Source organism: Aquarana catesbeiana, unplaced genomic scaffold (genome assembly GCF_042186555.1).
Source record: "Aquarana catesbeiana isolate 2022-GZ unplaced genomic scaffold, ASM4218655v1 unanchor234, whole genome shotgun sequence".
NCBI lineage: Eukaryota > Metazoa > Chordata > Amphibia > Anura > Ranidae > Aquarana > Aquarana catesbeiana.
The window spans coordinates 231986-256928 of NW_027362662.1; the positions used below are offsets into that span (position 1 = coordinate 231986).

General features: G+C 46.8%; 2 protein-coding genes across 2 annotated transcripts in view; both read right to left on the reverse strand.

Moving 5' to 3' along the window:
- LOC141121921 (uncharacterized) overlaps positions 1-24943 on the reverse strand; it is a 186083-nt gene that overhangs the window by 125271 nt on the left and 35869 nt on the right. The gene's annotated exons all lie outside the window — the stretch shown is intronic.
- The window catches only part of LOC141121918 (uncharacterized), a 274854-nt gene that overhangs the window by 27389 nt on the left and 222522 nt on the right, over positions 1-24943 (reverse strand). Inside the window, exons 21-22 of the mRNA XM_073611667.1 lie at positions 23477-24635; positions 19798-19819 (exon numbers count right to left, since the gene is read on the reverse strand). Of these exons, the coding sequence (XP_073467768.1) occupies positions 19798-19819; positions 23477-24635 (1181 nt within the window). The remainder of the gene's footprint in view (positions 1-19797; positions 19820-23476; positions 24636-24943) is intronic.

Genomic DNA, 24943 nt, shown 5'->3' on the forward strand with positions numbered 1-24943 from the left:
TTGACCCCCTGGGAAGATATATTTTTCTTAAATTGTCTTATCTGAATACCATTTACACTATCATTAATATATACTCTCCCAACCAGAATCAACAACAATTCCTCTCATCAATGATCTCCCGTCTGAAAAGATTCTGCACGGTCAACATGATCCTGGGAGGGGACCTCAACGCAGCCCTGATACCTCGTCTTGATTCATCCACCGGTAAGTCCTCGATCTCTCCGACCTCCCTGACCAATATCAGAACACTACTATCTGACTTATCCTTAGTAGACGTCTGGAGGATGTTACATCCTAATACCAAAGACTACACATTTTTTTCTCCCGCACATAATTCCTACAGTAGACTGGACTACCTTTTCGTTTCCCAATCTTTATTAGATTACTCACCCTCAGCCTCTATTGGTCTCACCCTTTGGTCAGACCACGCCCCCATACATCTGAACCTAGGACATATTCCATCACGCAAACAGAGCTCCTCTTGGAGACTTAACGATAATTTATTATTCGACTCAGTATGCTCACAGGATATTAAACAGACTATCAGACATTTTATCGCGGACCATGCCCAAGACTCCACTAACTCGCTTACTAAATGGGAGGCGCTTAAATGCGTACTCAGGGGCAAATTAATCCAACATGGAGCCCGACTGAAACATGCCCGCACAGCGGATATAGCACGACTTCTCTCCACCATTGCCAAACTAGAAGAATTACACAAAACAGATCTGACCAGCTCATCTCTCCTAGAACTCACCAACGCGAGAAGAGACCTCCTACTTATTTTCGCAGAAAAGTCTCTTATCGCCCGAGATAAGGGAAGATTCAACCATTACTCACAAGCCAATAAATGTGGTAGACACCTAGCGCACACCCTCCAACCACGCCAAGCCAGACGACCTATACCGTTAATAAACTCCCCCGTTAAAGGTAAAATCATGAGGAACTCAGCAATTGCTGAGGAATTTCGCACATACTATTCCGCACTCTATAATCTCACCCCCCAAAATCCACGTATTAGGCCTACCCCACAGGACTTGTCCTCCTATATCCAAGAGACAGCACTCCCATCTCTCCCTCTTTCGGATGCGGAGGACCTCGAGACCTCCCTATCCGAGGAGGAATTTCTATTCGCTATTAAAAATCTTAAGAACGGCAAGAGTCCTGGACCAGACGGATTCTCTCCCCGCTTCTACAAAACGTTTGCCCCGCAACTATCCCCACTACTAGCAAAAGCATTTAATGCCATTGATGAAAACATTGTCCTGTCCCCATCCATACTCCAAGCCCAGATAGTCGTCATCCCCAAACCCGGAAAAGACCCCTCCATTTGCCCCAATTATAGACCAATATCCCTTCTAAATGTTGACCTAAAATTGTATGCTAAGATCCTTGCAAATCGCCTCTCCCCTCTACTACCACAAACTATACATAAAGATCAGGTGGGCTTTGTTCCTGGCCGTGAAGCCAGGGACAACACCACCAAGACCATACACCTGATCACATATGCTCACCGTCACCATATATCTGCTTGCCTTCTCGCCTGCGACGCAGAGAAGGCCTTCGATAGGGTCAGCTGGTCTTTCCTCCGAGCTACTCTTTCCCAACTGGGTCTAGGCCCGAAAATGTTGACACGTATCATGTCCCTTTATTCCGCACCTTCCGCAACAGTATTAGTAAACGGCATCCAATCAGAAAAATTCATGATATCTAACGGCACCAGACAGGGCTGTCCTCTCTCCCCCCTCCTGTTCGCCCTAGTAATTGAGCACCTAGCACAGGCCATAAGATCTAACCCTAATATACAAGGGATACAAACCCCTTCGTCACACTGTAAACTCTCCTTATATGCCGACGATCTCCTTCTCTACGTTACACAACCCCACATCAGCATACCCTCCATATTAGCCGAAATAGACAGATTTGGTAGTCTTAGTAATTATAAACTAAACATCTCTAAAACGGAAGCCCTAAACCTCTCACTATCACATGCCACCCTCGCCTCCCTCAAATCTAACTTTTCGTTTCAATGGCGACCTAATTCCATTTCTTATTTAGGCACAGCTATACCCAAACAAACTTCTGACATATATTCCCTGAACTTCAGCCCCTTACTCCAAAAACTGAGAAAGTTGACCGAAGAACGGACAGACCTACCTTTGTCCTGGATAGGACGTATCAATACATTAAAAATGGACATACTCCCCAAGTTACTATACCTATTCCAAGCCCTACCCATCGCTCTTCCCTCTATGTACCTTCGCACCCTCCGTGCTATGGCTACCAGATTCATCTGGAAAGGCAACCACCCAAGACTGAAACATAAACTCTTATGCTCTCCTATTACCAAAGGGGGTTTGGGCCTACCTGACTTTGAAATGTATCATACGTCCGCAGTCCTATCCCGTATCCTTGAGTGGTTCCCTCGCCCTATGACTAAAGCAGCCACAACGGTAGAACAGGACCTATCAACATATGACCTACGAGCGCTTCTTTGGGGCTATGAAAAGATATATAAATCCTTATCGACACTATCCCCACTTACTAGGGATGCACTGACAATCTGGTACCGCAAAAGAGACACACTCTCATTATCCTCGGAACCTAGCCCCCTTACCCCATTGTTTGACAACCCAAGCCTCCCTGAAGGACACTCAACCCACTCTTTAGACGTATATAATAGAGATTCATGGCCCACTGCCCGCCAATTTGTCGACCGCACCTTAGGCACCTTCCTATCCACCCCCACGAACGTCTACTCCAAGATAACATGGCTCACTCACGGACACCTAAACTCATATTGTAAGACCCTACATGATTCCAGACAAACACACAGACCCTTGACAGGTTTTGAACAACTATGTACCCTCCCCGAAACTCCACGACACACTTTATCATTGATATATAAATCTATTATGGACCATACCCATGATGCTCTACCTAACTATACTACAAAATGGTCAGCGGAGGTCGGGAAAGATATAACCGAGGCGGAATGGGGGAAAGCCTTCCTCTTCACAAACAAAACCTCCATATCAAGTTATACTCAAGAGAAAAACTACAAATTGATGTCGAGATGGTATCGGGTCCCAACCACTCTCAGGATCATGTTCCCATCTAACTCAGACAGATGCTGGAGATGCAACACAACGGAAGGTACTTATATACACATCTGGTGGGAATGTGATGGTATTCTCCAATTCTGGACTCAAATTTTTCAAATTTACTCTGAAATCTATAACAAGCCACTATTACCATCACCTTCTATAGCCCTTTTATCCATCCTTCCAGGGACAATCAAATCACAAAAAAACGGCCTACTGAAATTTTTTGTTAGTGCTGGTAGACAACTCATACCCAGACACTGGAAAACCACTACCCCCCCCTCCCTAATAGAATGGGTCAGAGAAGTAAACAACTATATGCTAATGGAAGAAATGCAGGCCCAAGCCTTAGACAAGTACGCCAAATTCTCTTTTGTCTGGAGTATATGGAGGAGTTACTCTACCTCAGACAAACTCAAACAAAGACTCTCAGCAAACAATCCCTCATAAGGTCTAAACGACCCATACTCATTACACTATTTATGTATAATGAGGACCCTATATATATATATATAGACGGAAGCTCGCTGTCTCCTTACCCCCCTCACCCCCCTCCCCTCACTAACTCTTTCTTCTATTCTATATCTATCCTCCCTTTTCCTACTCTGTCTCTCATACTTTTCCCCCTTTTCTAGACCTCCGATATAATAGTTTTAGATGCAATAAAAATATAGGATCTCCCACGGAAACAGAGATCCAAATCTTTGATAATAACCATATCGATGTAACCTATGCACACGTTGCTTACTTGAGACTACCTATGCCTAGGGGTGCAGCAGGCTCCCAAAGGGGCACCCCAGCATGGAGTAATTAAAACTTATATGTTAACACACACATGTTACACAGGTTTAAAGTACTACTTCACCTATAACAACCCAGATACCTGTAAATGTTTGCACTATTTCAATATTTAATAGATACAATTGTTTATTAGGAGACTAAATGTCAGGTAACTGACAATGTTTACACTCCTTTATTCTGCCTTTTTTTTTTTCTTTATTTTCTTATTTCGATGTTTAAATTCTTTATATTCTTGAAAAAACTCCAATAAAAACTTATTGAACCATAAACTAACTTGTAGCTTTTGCTGAGCACTGTGAGGAGGACGCACTACACTAACTTGTAGCTTTAGCTGAACACTGTGCAGAGGTCACACTACACTAACTTGTAGTTTTAGCTGAACACTGTGAGGAGGACGCACAACACTAACTTGTAGCTTTAGCTGAACACTGTGCAGAGGTCTCACTACACTAACTTGTAGTTTTAGCTGAACACTGTGAGGAGAATGCACTACACTAACTTGTAGCTTTAGCTGAACACTGTGCAGAGGTCGCACTACAATAACTTGTAGTTTTAGCTGAACACTGTGAGGAGGACGCACTACCCTAACTTGTAGCTTTAGCTGAACACTGTGCAAAGGTCACACTAAACTAACTTGTAGCTTTAGCTGAACACTGTGCAGAGGTCACACTAAACTAAATTGTAGCTTTTGCTGAGCACTGTGAGGAGGACGCACTACACTAACTTGTAGCTTTAGCTGAACACTGTGCAGAGGTCTCACTACACTAACTTGTAGTTTTAGCTGAACACTGTGAGGAGGACGCACTACCATAACTTGTAGCTTTAGCTGAACACTGTGCAGAGGTCACACTAAACTAATTTGTAGCTTTAGCCGAACACTGTGCACTACACTAACTTGTAGTTTTAGCTGAACACTGTGCAGAGGTTACACTAAACTAACTTGTAGCTTTAACTGAACACTGTGAGGAGGACGCACTACACTAACTGTAAATAGTCTAGCTGCCTGACTGTGGTACTAATAGGATCAAAAGAACACCAGCAATTTTCTTCAGGTAGCTGTAAATACTGTAACAAGACAAGCCTGCCTGTCAGTAGGAAGATAACAGGAACGGATCTAGCTAAACTGAATACAGTGTATATATATATATATACAACACCTGGGATGCATATATATACACAATACACTGTAAGTGCAGCTAACTCACTGACTGTCCTGCCCAATCTAGATAACTCAAATGAAATGACACTGTCTCTCTCTCTCTCTAAGCACGCCGGAACACACTACACAGGGCCGCCGTGCAAGCGGCCTTATATAGTGTGGGGCGTGTTCTAAATCCCCTGAGCCATAATTGGCCAAAGCCACCCTGGCTTTGGTCAATTACAGCTCTCTCTACCAACGGCGCTGTGATTGGCCAAGCATGCGGGTCATAGTACATGCTTGGCCAATCATCAGCCAGCAATGCACTGCGATGCCGCAGTGAATTATGGGCTGTGACGCCCCACACGAATTTGGCACGAACGGCCCATATCGTTCGCAATTCAACGAACGATCGAACAGACGATGTTCGAGTCGAACGCGGGTTCGACTTGAACACGAAGCTCATCCCTATTCTCGGCACATTCCAGTAGGGCCATTCTTAAAGATATCCAGTTTGGGTGACCCTCCTACCACGGCCTTACCACAGTGCTCTTCATTGAACATTACCACACCCTTCTGATGAACTTAGGGTTGGACCCTAAGTCATACTCAGGTCATGTTTCAGGATAGGGGCTGTTTCAGCGGCCTCTTACCAGGGGGGTTCCCACTCACATCATCAAGAAGTTAGATAGGTGGGAATCATCATGCTACTCCAAGTATAGTTCAGATCTGCTCATCAAGATGTCCCATGCATTTGCACACTTGGCTGATTAATCTGTTGTGCAGTTGTTTCAAGTAATTCTCCTTTTCATGCTCATCCTACTGACTTTATTTTTGCCCCTTTTTAGGCATACTGACCACCTGACCACGGCACACCCCAGGTCACTTTCCCGCGTTCCTCTATTACATTTCCTTGATTATCTGCAAGAGCCCCCGAGTACAAATGGGAAGGCTGGCCGCAGGCCAGCCAGAATTTGTAGGAGGAGGCGCGGCCATAAATATCGGCCCCCATTCCTTCCCTTTCTGTCAGCACTTCTGTTTCCGTTATCCCACCCACCCATTCCCTTTATTTTTACTTCTTCTTTATTTCCAATTACTTCTTGGGTATGCCCCCTTTTAGGCATACTGACCACACCGCAGGTCAGTTTCCTGCGCTCCTCTATTACATTTCCTTGATTATCCGCAAGAGACTCCGAGTACAAATATATATATCAAATACACTGTCACTAACTATCCTGCCTGCCTAATCTAGCTCAATCTATCTCCGTCCACACACTATACACGGCCACTATGTGAGCAGACTTATATAGTGTGGGGCGTGGACTTAGCCCCCTAAGCCATGATTGGCCAAAGGCAGCCAGCAGAGCATGCTGTGATTGGCCAAAGCATGCAGGTCAGGTGATCTCGCAGTGTATTATGGGGTGTTCCGTGGCGCTCAAATTTTCCACGAATGCCCCATAATATTCACTGTTCGTCAAAAGCCCAATGTTTGAGTCAACCTTATGTTCGATTCAAGCATCTAGCTCATCCTTAGCAGTGAGACATTTCATGGTCCGCAACTGCACAGATCAGGAAATGTCTCACTGCCTGTGATTAGCGCTGTGCAGTGTTGGCTGCCTGGCGGGATCAGGCACGTGGGGGTTTCGAACGCGCCCGAGCTTATCACTAATGGTAACACCCTTTACTTTGTTTTCTCCCACCTATGCACTCTGTGCAACCTCTCCAACTATCCTTTTCCTCTCTCTGATCACCACCCTATTAGTTTCACTCCTTCCCTTTCTTCCACCACCTCTCACTCCAACCACCAAACAAATTACCAATAGAATTCTTCACCACTTCAACCCTTCTCTATTCTTCTGCTGACCACCTCTATGACAAAATCTCACCCCTATCCTGCCCCCAACCTAGCCACTTCTGTCTACAACACTTCACTGTCTTCCTCCTTGGACGAGCTCGCCTCACCACACAGAATCAGGCCCGACCACTACAACCCTGGAAAGAAATGACACCAAAAGTCTCAAAAAATGCAGCTGCGCTCTTGAGCATCTGTGGCATAAACAAAGTCTCACAAAGTCTTCAACCAATATAAATCTGGCCTCCAAAAATACAATTCTTGCCTTCACACTGCCAAACCTATTTTATCACTCTCATTAAAAGCTTCTCATTCCATCCCTATCAACCCTTCTCTACCTTTAACTCTTTACTTTGTCCTCCACCCACTAACTCACTCACTGCCCAGGACATCATCAATCACTTCAAACATAAGATTGATTCAATTCGTGAGGAGATCTCCAATGCGCAGATACCTTCTCCATACCAAGTCCACAGGTACAAACATTACTTCCCTCATTCGACCCTGCTACTATTGATGAGGTTGCTAAACTTTTGTCTAACGCCCACCTAACCACCTGTCCCCTGGATACTGCTTCCTCATAAATGCAATGGTCACCCTCTGGCTCCATTCTACACTCTAACCCACATGTTCAATTCAATCTCTCCCTCTTTTCTGTCATCTTCTCCAACTCTTTAAAACATGCACTAGTTAGACCCATACTTAAAAAGCCCTCACTGGACCCCACCAATCTTAACAACCTACGCCACAACTCCTTACTCTTCTTTTCCTCCAAACGTCTGGTCTACAACTGACAGATCTGACTGAGAACTTATTGATCCCCTTCATTCTTCTTTTTGCCTTCAACACTCCACAGAAACTGCTCTCCTCAAACTCACAAATTACCTACTAATGGCTATAACCAATAGACACTCTTCTGTACTACTCCTCCTGGAACCCCCCCCCCCCCTCACTGAGCTACAAGAAAATGGAGGACACCCCCTCACTGAGCTACAAGAAAATGGAGGACACCCCCTCACTGAGCTACAAGAAAATGGAGGCCACCCCCTCACTGAGCTACAAGAAAATGGAGAACCCCCCCCCCCTCCTCACTGAGCTACAAGAAAATGGATGACACCCCCATCATTGAGCTACAACAAAATGCAGGACACCCCCCCTCTGAACTTCAAGGAAATGGAGGACACCCCTCCCTCTCTTTTAGCTACAAGAAAATGAGGACACTACCCCTCTTTTCTGAGCTACAAGAAAATGGAAGACATCCATCCCCCGTTTGTAAGCTACAAGAAAATGGAGGATATCACCTCTCTTCTCTTTGATCTAGAAGAAAATGGAGGACACCACCCTCCTCGTGGATACATTGTATATAAAGGAGGAAGATCTTTATCAATGGACACATTTCTTTTAAACAATGAGAAGTCATTGTGTCAATACAGGAAGATCGAATCCCTGAGTTACAAGAAAATGGAGGACACACCTCCCCCTCTATGAGCTACAAGAAAAATGGAGGACACCCCTCCCCTCTCTGAGCTACAAGAAAATGGAGGATACCCCGCCCACTATCTGAGCTACAAGAAAATGGAGGACACTCCTCCCCCTCTCTGAGCTACAAGAAAATGGAGGACACCCCTCCCACTATCTGAGCTACAAGAAAATGGAGGACACTCCTCCCCCTCTCTGAGCTACAAGAAAATGGAGGACACCCCTCCCCCTCTCTGAGCTACAAGAAAATGGAGGATACCCCGCCCCCTTCTCTGAGCTTCAAGAAAATGGAGGACACTCCTCCCCCTCTCTAAACTGCAGAGGGGATTTTGGGATGGAGGGGAGTACAGGGGGAAACTGGGATGGGGGACCATGGAGGGGGGTACAGGGGAGGGACACTGCGATGGGGGACCATGGAGGGGAGTACAAGGGTGACACTGGGATGGAGGACCATGGAGGGGAGTACAGGGAGGACACTGGGATGGAGGACCATGGAGTGGAGTACAGGGGGGACACTGGGATGGGGGGCCAAGGAGGGGAATTAGTACAGGGGGGACACCGGGATGAGGGATAATGGAGGGGAGTACAGGGAGGACACCGGGATGGGGGACCATGGAGGGGTGTGCAGGGGGGACACTTGGATGAGGGACCATGGAGGGGAGTACAGGGGTGACACTGGGATGCAGGACCATGGAGGGGGGTACAGGGAGGACACTGGTATGGGAGACCATGGAGGGGAGTACAGGGGGGACACTGGGATGGGGGACCATGGGGGGGACAGGGGGACACTGGGATGGGGGATCATGGAGGGGAGTACAGGGGGGGACACTGGGGTGGGTGACAATGGAGGGGATTACAGGGGGGGACACAGGGATGGGGGACCATGGAGTGGAGTACAGGGAGGACACTGGGATTGGGGAACATGCAGGGTAGTACGGGGGGGGGCACTGGGATGGGGGACCATGGAGGGGAGTGCAGGGAGGACACTGGGATGGGGGGCCATGGAGGGGAGTGTAGGGAGGACACTGGGATAGGGGACCATAGAGGGGAGTGCAGGGAGGACACTGGGATGGGAGACCATGGAGGGGAGTGCAGGGGGGACACTGGGATGGGGGACCATAGAGGGGAGTGCAGGGAGGACACTGGGATGGGAGACCATGGAGGGGAGTGCAGGGGGGGACACTGGGATAGGGGACCATAGAGGGGAGTGCAGGGAGGACACTGGGATGGGAGACCATGGAGGGGAGTGCAGGGGGGACACTGGGATGGGGGACCATAGAGGGGAGTGCAGGGAGAACATTGGGAAGGAGGGGAGTGCAGGGGGGGCACTGGGATGAGTGACCATGGAGGGGAGTACAGGGGGGACACTGGGATGAGTGACCATGGAGGGGAGTACAGGGGGGACACTGGCATAGGGGACTATCGAGGGGAGTACAGGGGGAACACTGGGATGGGGACCATGGAGGGGAATACGGGGGAAACTGTGATGGGGGACCATGGAGGGAGTGCAGGGGGACACTGGGATGGGGGACCATGGAGGGGAGTACAGGGGGACACTGGGATGGGGACCATGGAGGGGAGTACAGGGGGACACTGGGATGAAGGACCATGGAGGGGAGTACAGGGTGGACACTGGGATGGGGGACCATGGAAGGGAGTACAGAGGGGACACTGGGATGGGGGACCATGGACCACACACAGGTCACATACCCCCCTCCTTCGCACACAGATCACATACCCCCCTCCACACACAGATCACATACCTCCCTCCACACACAGATCACATACCTCCCTCCACACACAGATCACATACCCCCCCTCCACACACAGATCACATACCTCCCTCCACACACAGATCACATACCCCCCTCCACACACAGATCACATACCCCCCTCCACACACAGATCACATACCCCCCTCCACACACAGATCACATACCTCCCTCCACACACAGATCATATACCCCCCCTCCACACACAGATCATATACCCCCCCTCCACACACAGATCACATACCCCCCTCCACACACAGATCACATAACCCCCCTCCACACACAGATCACATCCCCCCCCTCCACACACAGATCACATATCTCCCTCCACACACAGATCACATACCCCCCCTCCACACACAGATCACACCACCCCTCCACACACAGATCACATACCCCCTCCACACGCAGATCACATACCCCCCTCCACACACAGATCACATACCCCCTCCACACACAGATCACATACCCCCCTCCACACACAGATCACATACCCCCTCCACACACAGATCACATACCCCCTCCACACACAGATCACATACCCCCCTCCACACACAGATCACATACCCCCCCTTCACACGCAGATCACATACCCCCCTCCACACACAGATCACATACCCCCTCCACACACAGATCACATACCCCCCTCCACACACAGATCACATACCCCCTCCACACACAGATCACATACCCCCCCTCCACACAGATCACATACCCTCCCTTCACACACAGATCCTATACCCCCCTCCACACACAGATCACACCACCCCTCCACACGCAGATCACTTACCTCCCTCCACACGCAGATCACATACCCCCCTCCACACGCAGATCACATACCCCCCTCCACACGCAGATCACATACCCCCCCTCCACTCACAGATCACATACCCCCCCTCCACACACAGATCACATCCCCCCTCCACACACAGATCACATACCCCCTCCACACACAGATCACATATCTCCCTCCACACACAGATCACATTCCCCCCTCCACACACAGATCACATACCTCCCTCCACACACAGATCACATCCTCCCCTCCACACACAGATCACATATCTCCCTCCACACACAGATCACATATCTCCCTCCACACACAGATCACATACCCCCCTCCACACACAGATCACATACTCCCCTCCTTCACACACAGATCACATACTCCCCTCCTTCACACACAGATCACATACACCCCTCCTTCACACACAGATCACATACCCTCCCTTCACACACATATCCTATACCCCCCTCCACACACAGATCACACCACCCCTCCACACACAGATCCTATACCCCCCTCCACACACAGATCACACCACCCCTCCACACGCAGATCACATACCCCCCTCCACACACAGATCACATACCTCCCTCCACACACAGATCACATACCCCCCTCCACACACAGATCACATACCTCCCTCCACACACAGATCACATACCCCCTCCACACGCAGATCACATACCCCCTCCGCATGCAGATCACATACCCCACTCCACGCGCAGATCACATACCCCCTCCACACGCAGATCACATACCCCCCTCCACACACAGATCACATGCCCCCCCTCCACACACAGATCCTCCACACACAGATCACATACCCCCCTCCACACACAGATCACATATCCCCCCATAGTAAGCACTTTGGTCAGCTGTACACAGAAGAGATGAAGGAACATCCGTTCCCCGATCTCCTCTATGAGGAATGAAGTGGGGAGGGTTTCCTCTCCTCCAGTGTAATGCCATGTACACACGGTCAGACATTGATCGGACATTCCAACAACAAAATCCATGGATTTTTTCCAACGGATGTTGGCTCAAACTTGTCTTCCATACACACGGTCACACAAAGTTGTCGGAAAATCCGATTGTTCTGAACGCGGTGACGTAAAACACGTATGTCGGGACTATAAACGGGGCACTAGCCAATAGCTTTCGTCTCTTAATTTATTCTGAGCATGCGTGGCACTTTGTGCATTGGAATTGTCCATACACGGTCGGAATTTATGCAAACGGATTTTGTTGTCGGAAAATTTTATAACCTGCTCTCAAACTTTGTGTGTCGGAAATTCCGATGGAAAATGTATGATGGAGCCCACACACGGTCGGAACTTCCGACAACAAGGTCCTATCACACATTTTCCGTCTGAAAATCCGACCGTGTGTACGGGGCATTAGTGTTGTTCAGTACAGCCGGGGAACCATCTCATCAAACACTATCTGACCTTCATTAGCTGCTATGAAGGGCACCGGAGACATCAGGGGTCTAATAGACCCTTGGAGTCTCCATAAAGAGTACTGTCATTGTCCAGAGCTATCATGAGATGTATTGTTCACACCTTGTGAGATCAATGAAGTTAAAGAAAAAAAAAATTAAGTGTAAAAAAATGAAATATAAATGTAAACGCACACAAACAAAACTTCCCAGCTCACTTACCAGCCAGCCTGCATCAAAATGTATAGAGTTCGGAATGCAGATAATAGTGAGATGTGGGGTGGGGGGTGACGTGGTCGCTGCAGCTTACACATGTATTAGTAAATGTGTGCAATGTGTAATCCCCCCCCTGGCCTTAATGTGATCTGTTAGACGCGGTCAGTTCCGTGTGTTGCAGGCTAGCTGAATGTTTCACTTTAAGTATCTAGAAAAAAATCCCTGCTCCTGGCTGAATGGATTTTTTTAATTTTTTTGGTTCATTGTTTTTTTTTTTTATGTTCCCCAGGGCAGTGCGCATCCCCCATGCTATTTTCTGTCACCTCCTTGCCTATTATCCCAGGAAACGGGTATTTGTAATTTGACAGATTCGTCTTCCATTGATTTCTTAATTTCATTGGGATCCAAATTCGGCATCCAAAATTCTTTAAAGTTTCATAAACTCCATTCCACCCGAACCCAGGGCATCTCACCTCATCACTAATAGCAACAACTCCATCACTGATCAGTGTGTGGGGGCAAATCAACCAATCCACCAACTCCGTGACATGGTCATCAATAGGGATGAGCTGAACAACCCCCCCCACGGTTCGGTTCGCACCAGAACATACCGAACAGGCAAAAAATTAGGACGAACACACGAACACCGTTAAAGTCTATGGGACATTAACATGAAAAAACAAAAGTGTGAATTTTAAAGGTTAATATGCAAGTGATTGTCCTAAATAGTGTTTGGGGACCTGGGTCCTGCCCCAGGGGACATGTATCAATGCAAAAAAAAGTTTTAAAAACGGACGTTTTTTCGGGAGTAGTGATTTTTTTAATGCTTAAAGTGAAACAATAGAATGAAATATTCCTTTAAATATCATGCCTGGGGGGTGTCTATAGTATGCTTGTAAAGTGGCGCAGTTTTCCCGTGTTTACAACAGTACTGCAGCAAAATGACATTTCTAAAGGAAAAATTGTCATTCAAAACCTTATCGCGGCTGTAATGAATTGTAGGGTCTCGGCAATATAGATGAAACGCATCGAAAAAAAACGGCATGGGGTCCCCCCAAGTCCATTACCAGGCCCTTTGGGTCTGGTATGAATATTAAGGGGAACCCTGCGCCAAATTTTAAAAAAATGGCGTAGGGGTCCCCCCAAAATTCATACCAGACCCTTATCCGAGCATGCAACCTGGCAGGCCACAGGAAAAGAGGAGGGGACGAGAGAGCGCCCCCCCTCCTGAACCATACCAGGCCACATGCCCTCAACATGGGGAGGGTGCTTTGGAGTAGCCCCCCAAAGCACCTTGTCCCCATGTTGATGGGGACAAGGGCCTCATCCCCACAACCCTTGCCCAGTGGTTGTGGGGGTATGCTGGCGGGGAGCATATCGGAAACTGGAAGCCCCATTTAACAAGGGGACCCCCAGATCCCAGCCTCCCCTCTATGTGAATTGATAACGGGTACATTGTACCCCTACCATTTCACAAAAAAAAGTGTCAAATATGGTAAAAAAGACGAGACAGCTTCGGACAAGTCCTTTATTAAAAAATAAAAAAATAAAAATGCGATGTAAGTTCACGCCGCCCAACGGACCAAAAAAGAAAAAAAAAAGTTGCAACCGTTCCGCCTCCATGGGAGGCTCCTGCCGAATGACGCTTCTTCTAGGTGACAGTTCTTATATAGCTGAGGGCGGGGCCACCTGGTGACGTAAACGGGTGACCCCGCCCCCCGTTGATGCCACAGGGGCTTCCCCGTGGTGTCAGAGGGGGCGGGGTCACCCGTTTACGTCACCGGGTGGCCCCGCCCCCTCTTATGCCTCAGGGAAGCCATGGGGAAGCCCCCGTGGCATCAGAGTGGGCGGGGTCACCCGTTTACGTCACCGGGTGGCCCCGCCCTGAGCTATATAAGAACTGTCACCCAGAAGAAGCGTTCATTCGGCAGTAGCCTCCCATGGAGTCGGAATGGTTGCAGGGTTTTTTTTTGGTCCGTCGGGCGGCGTGAATTTACATCGTGGGACATTTTTATTTTTTAATAAAGGACTTGTCCCAAGCTGTCTCTTGTCTTTTTTACCATTTTTGACACTTTTTTTTGTGAAATGGCAGAGGTACAATGTACCCGTTACCAATTCATATAGGGGGGAGGCCGGGATCTGGGGGTCCCCTTGTTAAAGGGGGCTTCCAGGTTCCGATAAGCCCCCCGCTCGCATACCCCCACAACCACCAGGCAAGGGTTGTGGGGATGAGACCCTTGCCCTTGCTACTCCAAAGCACCATCCCCATGTTGAGGGCATGTGGCCTGGTACGGTTCGGGGTGGACACTCTCTCGTCCCCCCCCCCTGTTTTCCTGTGGCCTACCAGGTTGCGTGCTCGGATAAGGGTCTGGTATGGATTTTGGGGGGGCCCTACGCTATTTTTAAAAAAAATTTGGCGCAGGGTTCCCCTTAATTTCCATATCAGACCTGAAGGGCCTGGTATGGATTTTGGGGGGACCCGCATGCAATGTTTTTTAAAATTTTGGTTCGTGGGTCCGTGTGAGAAGGGAATAGGTGGGGGGTGAAGGGGGGGAGGGGGTGAGGTGGGGACTTGGGGGTTGGAAAGGGGGGATTGTATTCTTTATTGCTTTCCTTGTGACGCATAAAATGTAAAATGAAGAATTTTTATTTTTCAATAAAAAGTATTTGATTTAAAAAATACATGCCAACATTTACAAAATTCCTGCTAAATGTAAAAGTTAAAACTGTATTGAGTTAATAAATAACAAATATTTGTACATTCTAAATTGCACCTTTTTGTGAAATGGTAAAAACCTTTTGGAGAAATGGTCCAAGAATCCGGAGGTTACCATTTTTCACTTACAGCTTTCAGAATTCGAACAGACCCCCCTAAACCTTAAATTTTCTGAAAGCACCTGACCTACAGAACAAAAAAAATGTGCTACTGATTTTTTGGGCACTGCAATAATTGCGCAAATGATCATCAAATCGCTATTTTCACAAAAATACACTAATTGTTAGTGCACATAAACACAACATAACTTACAAAACACCTGTAAAATTACAACTAAAGCATCATTCACATGTGGCATACTAAAAGTGGAGGGCCATGTTTACCCGCACAGGTGTTCCACGCATCCCCATGCAGGCAGTCCCATTTATATCAATTGGGATGCAATAGCTGCACAGGCATAGCCGCTGTTCCCAATCTGATATTCGTGTGTGTGTGTGGGTACACAACCCCCGAACGCAGACAGTGTGAGCTCAGGGACATGCACCCGGACCAACATGGATGTCAAATTAGGAGAAACTACTCTGTTTGCGCAGTTGCTACATTCCAAATTACATTAATGGGACTGCCTGGACAGGGATGCATGGAACACCTGTGCATCCCTGTACAGGTAAACACGGCCTTACAGGGATGTACTCTGTGTATGCCCTGTGTGAACAAGACCTTAGGCCCCTTTCACACAAGCAGACTGATTGGGTCCACCTGTAAATTTTTCAGGCGGGCCCAATCAGACCACCCATTGTTCTCTATGGAGAGGCTGATGTAAATGGACATGTGTCCGTTTACACACACCTGCATCCGATCTGATCCGGTCTGCTAAAAACGGATGGGGATCCCATTCCCTATTCATCTAGCAGATCAGATATGATGAGAATCAGATGGAAATGGACAGGCGGCCATAGAGAACAGCAGGCTGTGCCTGTGTCCGCTCTGCATCAGCAGAGTGCGCTCCATGTGAAAGGGGCCTTACTATGTTTGTTTGTTTTTTTATATTTTTTAATTTTTTTACAATTATATTTTGTATGTTTTTTTGGTCTTTGGTGAGATATCGGAGGTCTAAACAGACCTCTAATATCCCTTTTTTGAGACAGAAAGTGACAGCAGCATGAGGTGTACAATACATGAATGAATAAGGAGTCTGTATAGAGACTCCTATTCATTCATTCATAAACTGACACATAAACTGACACATAGTAAACATGGTTTACTATGCTCAGTTATCAATGGACACAGGAGCTGACTGTCAATTGTAGTAAAGGGAGGGGGCTGGTAAACATAGGTTTATCAACCCCCCCCAACCTCATCCACCACTGCCCCACTCTCCATCCTAAATGCTTGCCAGAGCAGTAGCTGCAGGTGGCGGGAGGGGAAGGAGGGATGCCGCTCAGAGCAGAGGATCAGAGAAGTGAGTGATGTAGGGGGACATAGTGTGATCCCCTCCAAACCCCTGCAGCACCTGAAGCTGGCAGAGGAGGGAAGTAGGGAGTAGCTGCAGGGGATCAGGTTTGTGAGGGGGGGGTTGGACCAGGTGTGAGGAAGGAAATCAGTGCTGGGGAGGAAGAAGGGGGATGAAGGAGATACAATGAAGAGTGGGGGGAGCCATTTAAGAGGAAGGGGAGTGGTGGGAGGTGGAGAAGCTGATAACAGGGAAGGGGCGGCATGGGGGACGGGTCACATTTGAGCTGAGTAACTCTGATCAGCGGATTGTAACCTGCTGATCAGATTTATATGGTTGTTCAGAAGAGTCTGCTTAACAATTCTGCTATAAGTTTATGGTCACTGAGGTGACCATGACCTTTTAGCAGACGGAAGAATGAGGTCCGTACAGACCTGGCCAGCTGGAAGCAGTGCTGTAGGTCTATATGTTGTACGGACCTGGCAGTGAAGGAGTTAAAAGGCTAAAAATAAAACCTACTGTATATGGCTCACTGTCAAAGTTAAAAACAATATAAATAATAGTAGAGCTTTTAAAAAAATATAAAAATGAAGGAACACTATCATCATTTAAGTGTTCCTTTTTACATACAGTAACATGTAAAAAGAAAATGAAGGCCATAAAAATTCAAAGAACATCAAGTTGCCATAGAGAGTAGGACAAAACCCCCAAAATTCTTCAGATATATTAATAGTATGTTGAATGATCAACAGGTATAAATACATAAGTGGTCCATATAGTGAACTTGGTGTTGAGTTATTCACTTTAAGGTCATCACACAGGACAAGGGACCACTCTTTAAAGGGGTTGTAAAGGCAATTTAAAAAAAAAAAATAACAAACATGTTATACTTACCTCCACTGTGCAGCTCGTTTGCACAGAGTGGCCCCGAACCTGGTCTTCTGGGGTCCCTCGGCGGCTGTCTCAGCTCCTCCCCGCAAGAAATAACCACCTTCATGCGAGCTCTCTCGCATGGTGGTTAGTTCTTGCGGGCGCTCTACCCATGATACTGCAGGCGGCTATAGCCACTCACTGTATCATTCGGCCCCGCCCCCCAGCGCGCCGCATCATTGGATGTGACTGACAGCAGCACGAGCCAATGGCTGCGCTGCTTTCAACCCATCCACTCTAGCCAATCAACGGCCAGGCTGAGCGGCGAAGAGGACATCGGGGGCAAGTGCAGCAGGTGAAGGGGCTCAGGTAAGTAAAACGGGGGCTGGGGGGCCGGTATTGTCATACGCAAACCTTTACAACCCCTTTAAGTTTGGAGGAAAAAAGATTTAACCTCCAAATACTGAAGGGCTTCTTCACAGTAAGAGCTGTGAAAATGTGGTATAGACTCCCTCAAGATCCGGTTCTGGTCAGCTGAGTAGATTGTTTTAAAATAAAGGCCTTGATGCATTCATAAATGTACATAATAGAACTGGATAATAATATTTAGAGGTAATAACACCAGGGGTAGTTGTTTCAGGGCAAATTCAAATGCCTCACGGGGGATGCTAATTTTAACATCTATTTGCCTATTATCCAAGAAAATGGGCAGTTTTAAATTTGGTTCCATTGACTCTGATGGGATTTGGGATTGAAAGGCCTTTCAGATTTAGTTTGGTTTTCAAAGGGGACCCTAGAAAACAAGAAAAAAAGTATAGGGTCCCCACAAAATCCGTCCTAGACCCATATCTAAGCCTGCACCCTGCTTGGCCATGAAATGGGGGGATATGCATGCACTTCACCCACCTCCTGAATCATACCAGGCCACATGTCCTCCACATGGGTAGAGTAGCTTTCCATGTCCATTCACTCCTAGTTGGAAAGTTGAATGTCCAATGTATGAGCTCATATCAGGTAACTTGAGAAATCTGTACAACATAAGGCACCGGGAAATGTATATCTGTCTGCAGAAAGCAGGGGAGATATTGGAACTCTAATTCATGTTCACCTGGAAATAATCCAAAGGAGAAAGTCCATCCAAACCGTGAGATTGGTCAGAGACTAATTGGTATCATCCTCCGCGTTGCCAGACTAGGTCTTGGTTACAGAGTGAAGGGTGATGCTGTTTATACTATATGTAACCCTCATCTACAGCAAGGACATTTTCTTCAGCTTCTTTCTCTTCTTAGTAAATAGGATAAAAATCTTCACAATCCTATAGAAGAGGTTGGGGCCCTGAGTAGTCATAGAAAGGCCCAGCACCCCAATAGAAGAGGAAGAGGTGGTCTGGTGACATGGAGAAGAAAACTCTGGTCAATCTGTGGATCTCCATCATTTGAAACATGGTAAGACAACAAATACAGCAGGATGTTGGAGGATCTATCAGTGTGGAAATGGACAGAATATGGGATGACACTGAAAGAGCAATGCGGCTTCATTCTACGATATGTCAAGGAGAGAGCGGTACAGAAAGGTGACCATATTTTCAAAATAAAATTTGGGGACACCCTACTGACCATGTGCACTTTTATTCGAGTTGGGGCAGCTGCAGGGCAGGCGGCGGGGAAAATAGTGGCCCATGAAGCACACTACACAAAATGTTGGGTGTGACCAAGATGTGCTAACAATGGGAGGGGCTTAAAGAGGTTTAGTTCCAAATCCAATCCCCAACCTCCATGACAAAACCACCCCCAGCACAAAATCCCCTTTCCCTGAATTGTATTCACCAGACCTTGGCATGGCATTGCTGGTGAGTCCCACAGTCCACCATCTGCTGGCGAGTTCCCTCCTCTCATCTCCAGTGGTAGCTCCTGTACAGCTGCAGAAGGCATCATAGACTCCCAGGACGGGGAGGAGTCTGTGACATCAGATGAAGAATGTCACCTCTCCAGCGCCCTCATCCTCCTCTCTGCAATCACCCACATGGTCATGTGACAGGTCACGTCCCAGGCTGCATTTAGAGGTGGCTGCCACCCACCACATTAAAACACTGTGCATAGGGTAGCTGCTCCTCCTGGATGCTCACCCACCCCCTTGTTCTGGCCCTGTACCCTAGTGTAGTGTTGACTTACCGGCTCCAGGCCAAGATGTGAACTGCAGGTCATCATCATAAAGAAGAGCAAAACGACCAATAATCCATATCCTTACCTCCTGCCAAAAAGTCTACACAAGCCAAAAGGAAAGGGGCTAGGTAGACCATGTGAGATCATCATGTGACATCATCAATAACCCCGAACACAGCTGGGAGCAAACACACTCCTCCCCTCCTTGCTCCTGCTCAGGCCAATCACAGAAGGCACACATGACCACTGCATTCTGGACCATTATTAAAACAGAAGTATGTTTTTTGTTGTTGTTTAAAACAAACCTTATATTCCCCTAGGTGGATGCGGTATCAATCTGATGCTGCATCTCCCCGCTGCTGCCTCTGAGGTGAGAACTGAGAGATCAAACACTGCCGATTGCTCATTTCTCCCCTCCACTCTGAGCCGGGAATGGTGACTGTCAGTCATTGGCTCTCTGCTCTCCCCTCCAGCACTCACTGAAGTAAAGAGCTGGGGAGCGAGCGGCTGGCTCAGTCTCTTGCAGAGCAGCTGCCAATCCAGACATGTGGATCTTTCCCCAGCCTGGACCGGCTGAGTGTCAGGGCTGGGTTCAGCCCTTCCTTCTCTAAGCTGGCTGCTCAGCTGTCGGCTAATTGCCAGCTCCTATCTCTCCACAGTTACTCAGCTGTTGATGATATCCTGCTCGTCACTCCTGCCTAATTAAGCTGTCCAGTCTAGAAGAGCTCTGCCTTCGCCTTGGTCACATCACAGAACTTATCTCCTGCAATCCTGTTCAAGACCTGCTTTGCTGACATTCCTTCTGGCTCCAGATCCTGCTTGCTGTTCCACTACATTGATCCCTGACTTCTGGCTTGGCTGACTATCCATTCCGGTTACTGAACTCTGGCTATGTTTTGACTACGTTTGTTTTTTTTACTTTTATTATTAAACAAGTGTGATTTAACTGTACTTCTGTCTTGGCCTCTTTCACCTGCTGACGGCTAAAAACAGGTAACGAGAGTACAGAACGAACTTCACTTCTGTGATCCATTAGAGAAGTTCAGACAAATGAGCTTTCTTCATACTTCTCCTTTAATAAACTGATGACCTGGAAAGTGTGTCATCAGTCACAACACTTTATTTTTTTAATTTGTTCAATAAACTTTTTATTATAATTTTACTTTTAACAAGATTGCAGTCATAGAATCAGGGAATAGTAAAGGAAGAAATCCAATTGGTCAGGACAATGACTTGTCTGGAATGTGGAGTCGTTATTAATTTGTGTACAATACAATACACAACGTGTTACATTATTATAACAGAGTATTGTAGAAAAGATCACACCATAGAAAATGGGGGACAGTAGAAAATAAACCCGGATATGAAGGTGACATTTGTGTACGAGGAACACCTTAACAATTACCACCATTTTATTCTCCAGGACCTCTGCTTTCAGAAAATATATGTTTGGGGGTTTTACCTAATCTTCAGGCCCAAAATCTTCATTTTACCATGTGTGCAAAAATAATACAAAATCAGCTCTGGCAGTGAAAGGGTTAATGTGAGCTAGAAGCTGCAGCCTGGTAATAACATTGCTAGGAGGTCTATTCATTTATCTGCTACATACTTCCCATCTCTATATAAACGTCTCCTGACATTTAGGGGTCTATTCATAAATAATTTACATAGCAATCTGCCCGGTGACAATGCATGTACATTCCTTCTGTGTGAATGGGATGGGGGAATGCATGTTAGTAGACTCTTTGCTGAGCAGTTTGAATGGTTTCCATTGATTTAAAACAGAAAATAACACCTATGGCTATGAGATGATGATAATTTCTTTGATACTTAACGCAATCTAAAGGCCAAATGCAGCATTTTCCACGTTCAATCAATGGTTGTAAACCCTTCCATATACCCATTGTAGTGACTGGCCTCAGGAGATACACCAACATTATACATATCCCCCTACTTCAGTTGTACTGTTAATCTGCAGCCCTCTCTTCTCTACAGCTGTTCAAAGTCCAGAATTTATAAAGCTTGTCTGAACGTTCAGAAAAAAAGGGGCGGAGAGCTCAAGTTACACTCTGCAAAACTCACAGAGGAGAGCTGTGAGAGCTGATTGGAGGGAAAGGACACACCCCCTTCACACAGGAACAGAGATGAGGCTGTCAATCAGCTGGAGGTGCCTCCCCTGTCACCTTCTTTCACTTGGTGTTAGGAAAACCTGTCAGAAGTGACTCATACAGAGGAAGGAGGCAACAGACAAAAATGACACTTAGTGCTCTTGACTGAGACAAGTACACACTATAGAGCAGGGATATGCAATTAGCGGACCTCCAGCTGTTGCAAAACTACAAGTCCCATCATGCCTCTGCCTCTGGGTGTCATGCTTGTGGCTGTCAGAGTCTTGCTATGCCTCATGGGACTTGTAGTTCTGCAACAGCTGGAGGTCCGCTAATTGCATATCCCTGCTATAGAGGGATATGCTTTGTTCATATTTCATGTCTGAGGTTTACAAACACTTAAATTAACTTATGTTCTTCAATATCTACTGTACTGATAAGTGTATGAGTATGATCTCAGGTATTAGTATTAAGCAATGTCTGATGAAGGAAACAAAAGGGTCTATTTATAAAAAAATATGTTGGACGACTGTGACAATCGTTCATCTAGCCATTAGAAATTCTGGCCATCATTTAACACAGTGATTTCCTATGATGATCGGCGCCATCTAGTGGACATAATGGGGTATTTTTCCTGAATTACCTCAATCAGTAAAAATTGCACAATACCACATCATGGCCACTAGATGGAGTCAAAGAAAACACTGTATAAAATAAAATATGACAAAAACTCATCACAGTTGGGTGAATGCTGCTCACATTCGTTCAACTATTTTTTTTTTAAACAGACCTTTAATGCCCCGTACACACGGTCGGACTTTGTTCGGACATTCCGACAACAAAATCCTAGGATTTTTTCAGACGGATGTTGGCTCAAACTTGTCTTGCATACACACGGTCACACAAAGTTGTCGGAAAATCCGATCGTTCTAAACGCGGTGACGTAAAACACGTACGTCAGGACTATAAACGGGGCAGTGGCCAATAGCTTTCATCTCTTTATTTATTCTGAGCATGCGTGGCACTTTGTCAGTCAGGTTTGTGTACACACGATCGGAATTTCCGACAACGGATTTTGTTGTCGGAAAATTTTATCTCCTGCTCTCCAACTTTGTGTGTCAGAAAATCCGATGGAAAATGTCCAATGGAGCCCACACACAGTCGGAATTTCCGACAACACGCTCCGATCGGACATTTTCCATCGGAAAATCCGACCGTGTGTACGGGGCATAAGTGTTTGTGAAAGTTTACACCACAAAATGTACTCAGCCAATGAAAGGTAATGACTCCATTTTTATTTTTCTACTGCTATCAATGGCCAACACAGTACAACACTTCATCCATGTCTTTGGTGATCTCTGATCTCCTTATGAACTTTTTCTTACATGATGAAGATCAGCCATGGAGTATATCTGAGGTGTATATCAGGGTGTGCTTCTTCCCCACATGAGAGCTGTGATGTCCAGCAACATTCATATAGAAGACATTTCCCACACTCAAGGCACTAATACACCTCGAGGGTTGTGTGGGATCCCTGATGTACAGAAAGACAGGACTTCAGAGAGGAGCAATTCCCTCACTCAGGACAGAAAAGTGGCTTCTCCCCCATGTGAGATCTCTGATGTCTGGAAAGATTGGACTTATCTGAAAAACATTTCCCACACTCAGGACAGGAATACGGCTTCTCCCCCGTGTGAGATCTCTGATGTGTGGAAAGAAGGGACTTTAGTGAAAAACATTTCCCACACTCAGGACAGGAATACGGCTTCTCCCCTGTGTGAGATCTCAGATGTGTGTAAAGACTGGACTTTACTGAAAAACATTTCCCGCACTCAGGACAGGAATACGGCTTCTCCCCTGTGTGAGATCTCTGATGTGTGTAAAGATGGGACTTCACTAAAAAACATTTTCCGCACTCGGGACAAGAATACGGCTTCTCTCCTGTGTGAATTCTCTGATGTGTGTAAAAATTGGACTTGTCTGAAAAACATTTCCCACACTCGGGACAAAAATACGGTTTCTCCCCCGTGTGAGATCTCTGATGTGTGTAAAGATTGGACTTGTCCGAAAAACATTTCCCACACTCAGGACAGGAAAGTGACTTCTCCCCTGTGTGAAATCTCTGATGTCTATAAAGGCTGGACTTGCCGGAAAAACATTTCTCGCACTCAGGACAGGAATACGGCTTCTCCCCCGTGTGAGATCTCTGATGTAATTGAAGATGAGACTTATGTGAAAAACATTTCCAGCACTCAGGACAGGAATACGGCTTCTCTCCTGCGTGAGATCTCTGATGTGTGTAAAGATTGCACTTCTGTGAAAAACATTTCCCGCACTCAGGACAGGAAAACGGCTTCTCCCCCGTGTGAGTTCTCTGATGTGTGTAAAGACTGTACTCCACTGAAAAACATTTGCCGCACTCAGGACAGGAATACGGCTTCTCCCCCGTGTGAGTTCTTTTATGCCTATTAAGTTTGGATTTAGAAAGGAAACACTTCCCGCAATCAGTACAGGAAAACCTCTTATCTGTTGGAAGGACGGCACCGTCCCTCACAGTCTGAGGTTCCTCAGGATAAGAGGAATACGATGGTCCATCTACACTGTGTGGTGCCGGATGGACATTTGAGGTAGTCGGGTTTTCTCCTGGACTATACTGTGTGATGTCCTCATCTTCTACTTTACAGTCTGGAGACAAAGTGAGACAATCCTCTGAGGTTTTCCTCATCTCCCGTCCATCTACTAAAATAGAAATAAAAAGATTATTACTAGACATGAGCAGATTGGTTCCCCTAAACCAGGACTCCACCCACATCAGGCAGCTTTGTCTCTGAGGATCTTACAATTCCCCCCTCAAGGTAACTAGTAAATGGGTCCTCTGATCTCCTACCAGGTCATTTCTTTATTCATGGACCTTAGTCAGAGAGTGAGGAAACAACAAGAACTGTCTTTTATAGGAGTGACAGTGATGAGGGGATTATAGGACGAGTGCCCCCACCCCCTCCATCACTCATTGCCATCTTCTCAACACAAGAAGTACTGCACTTCCT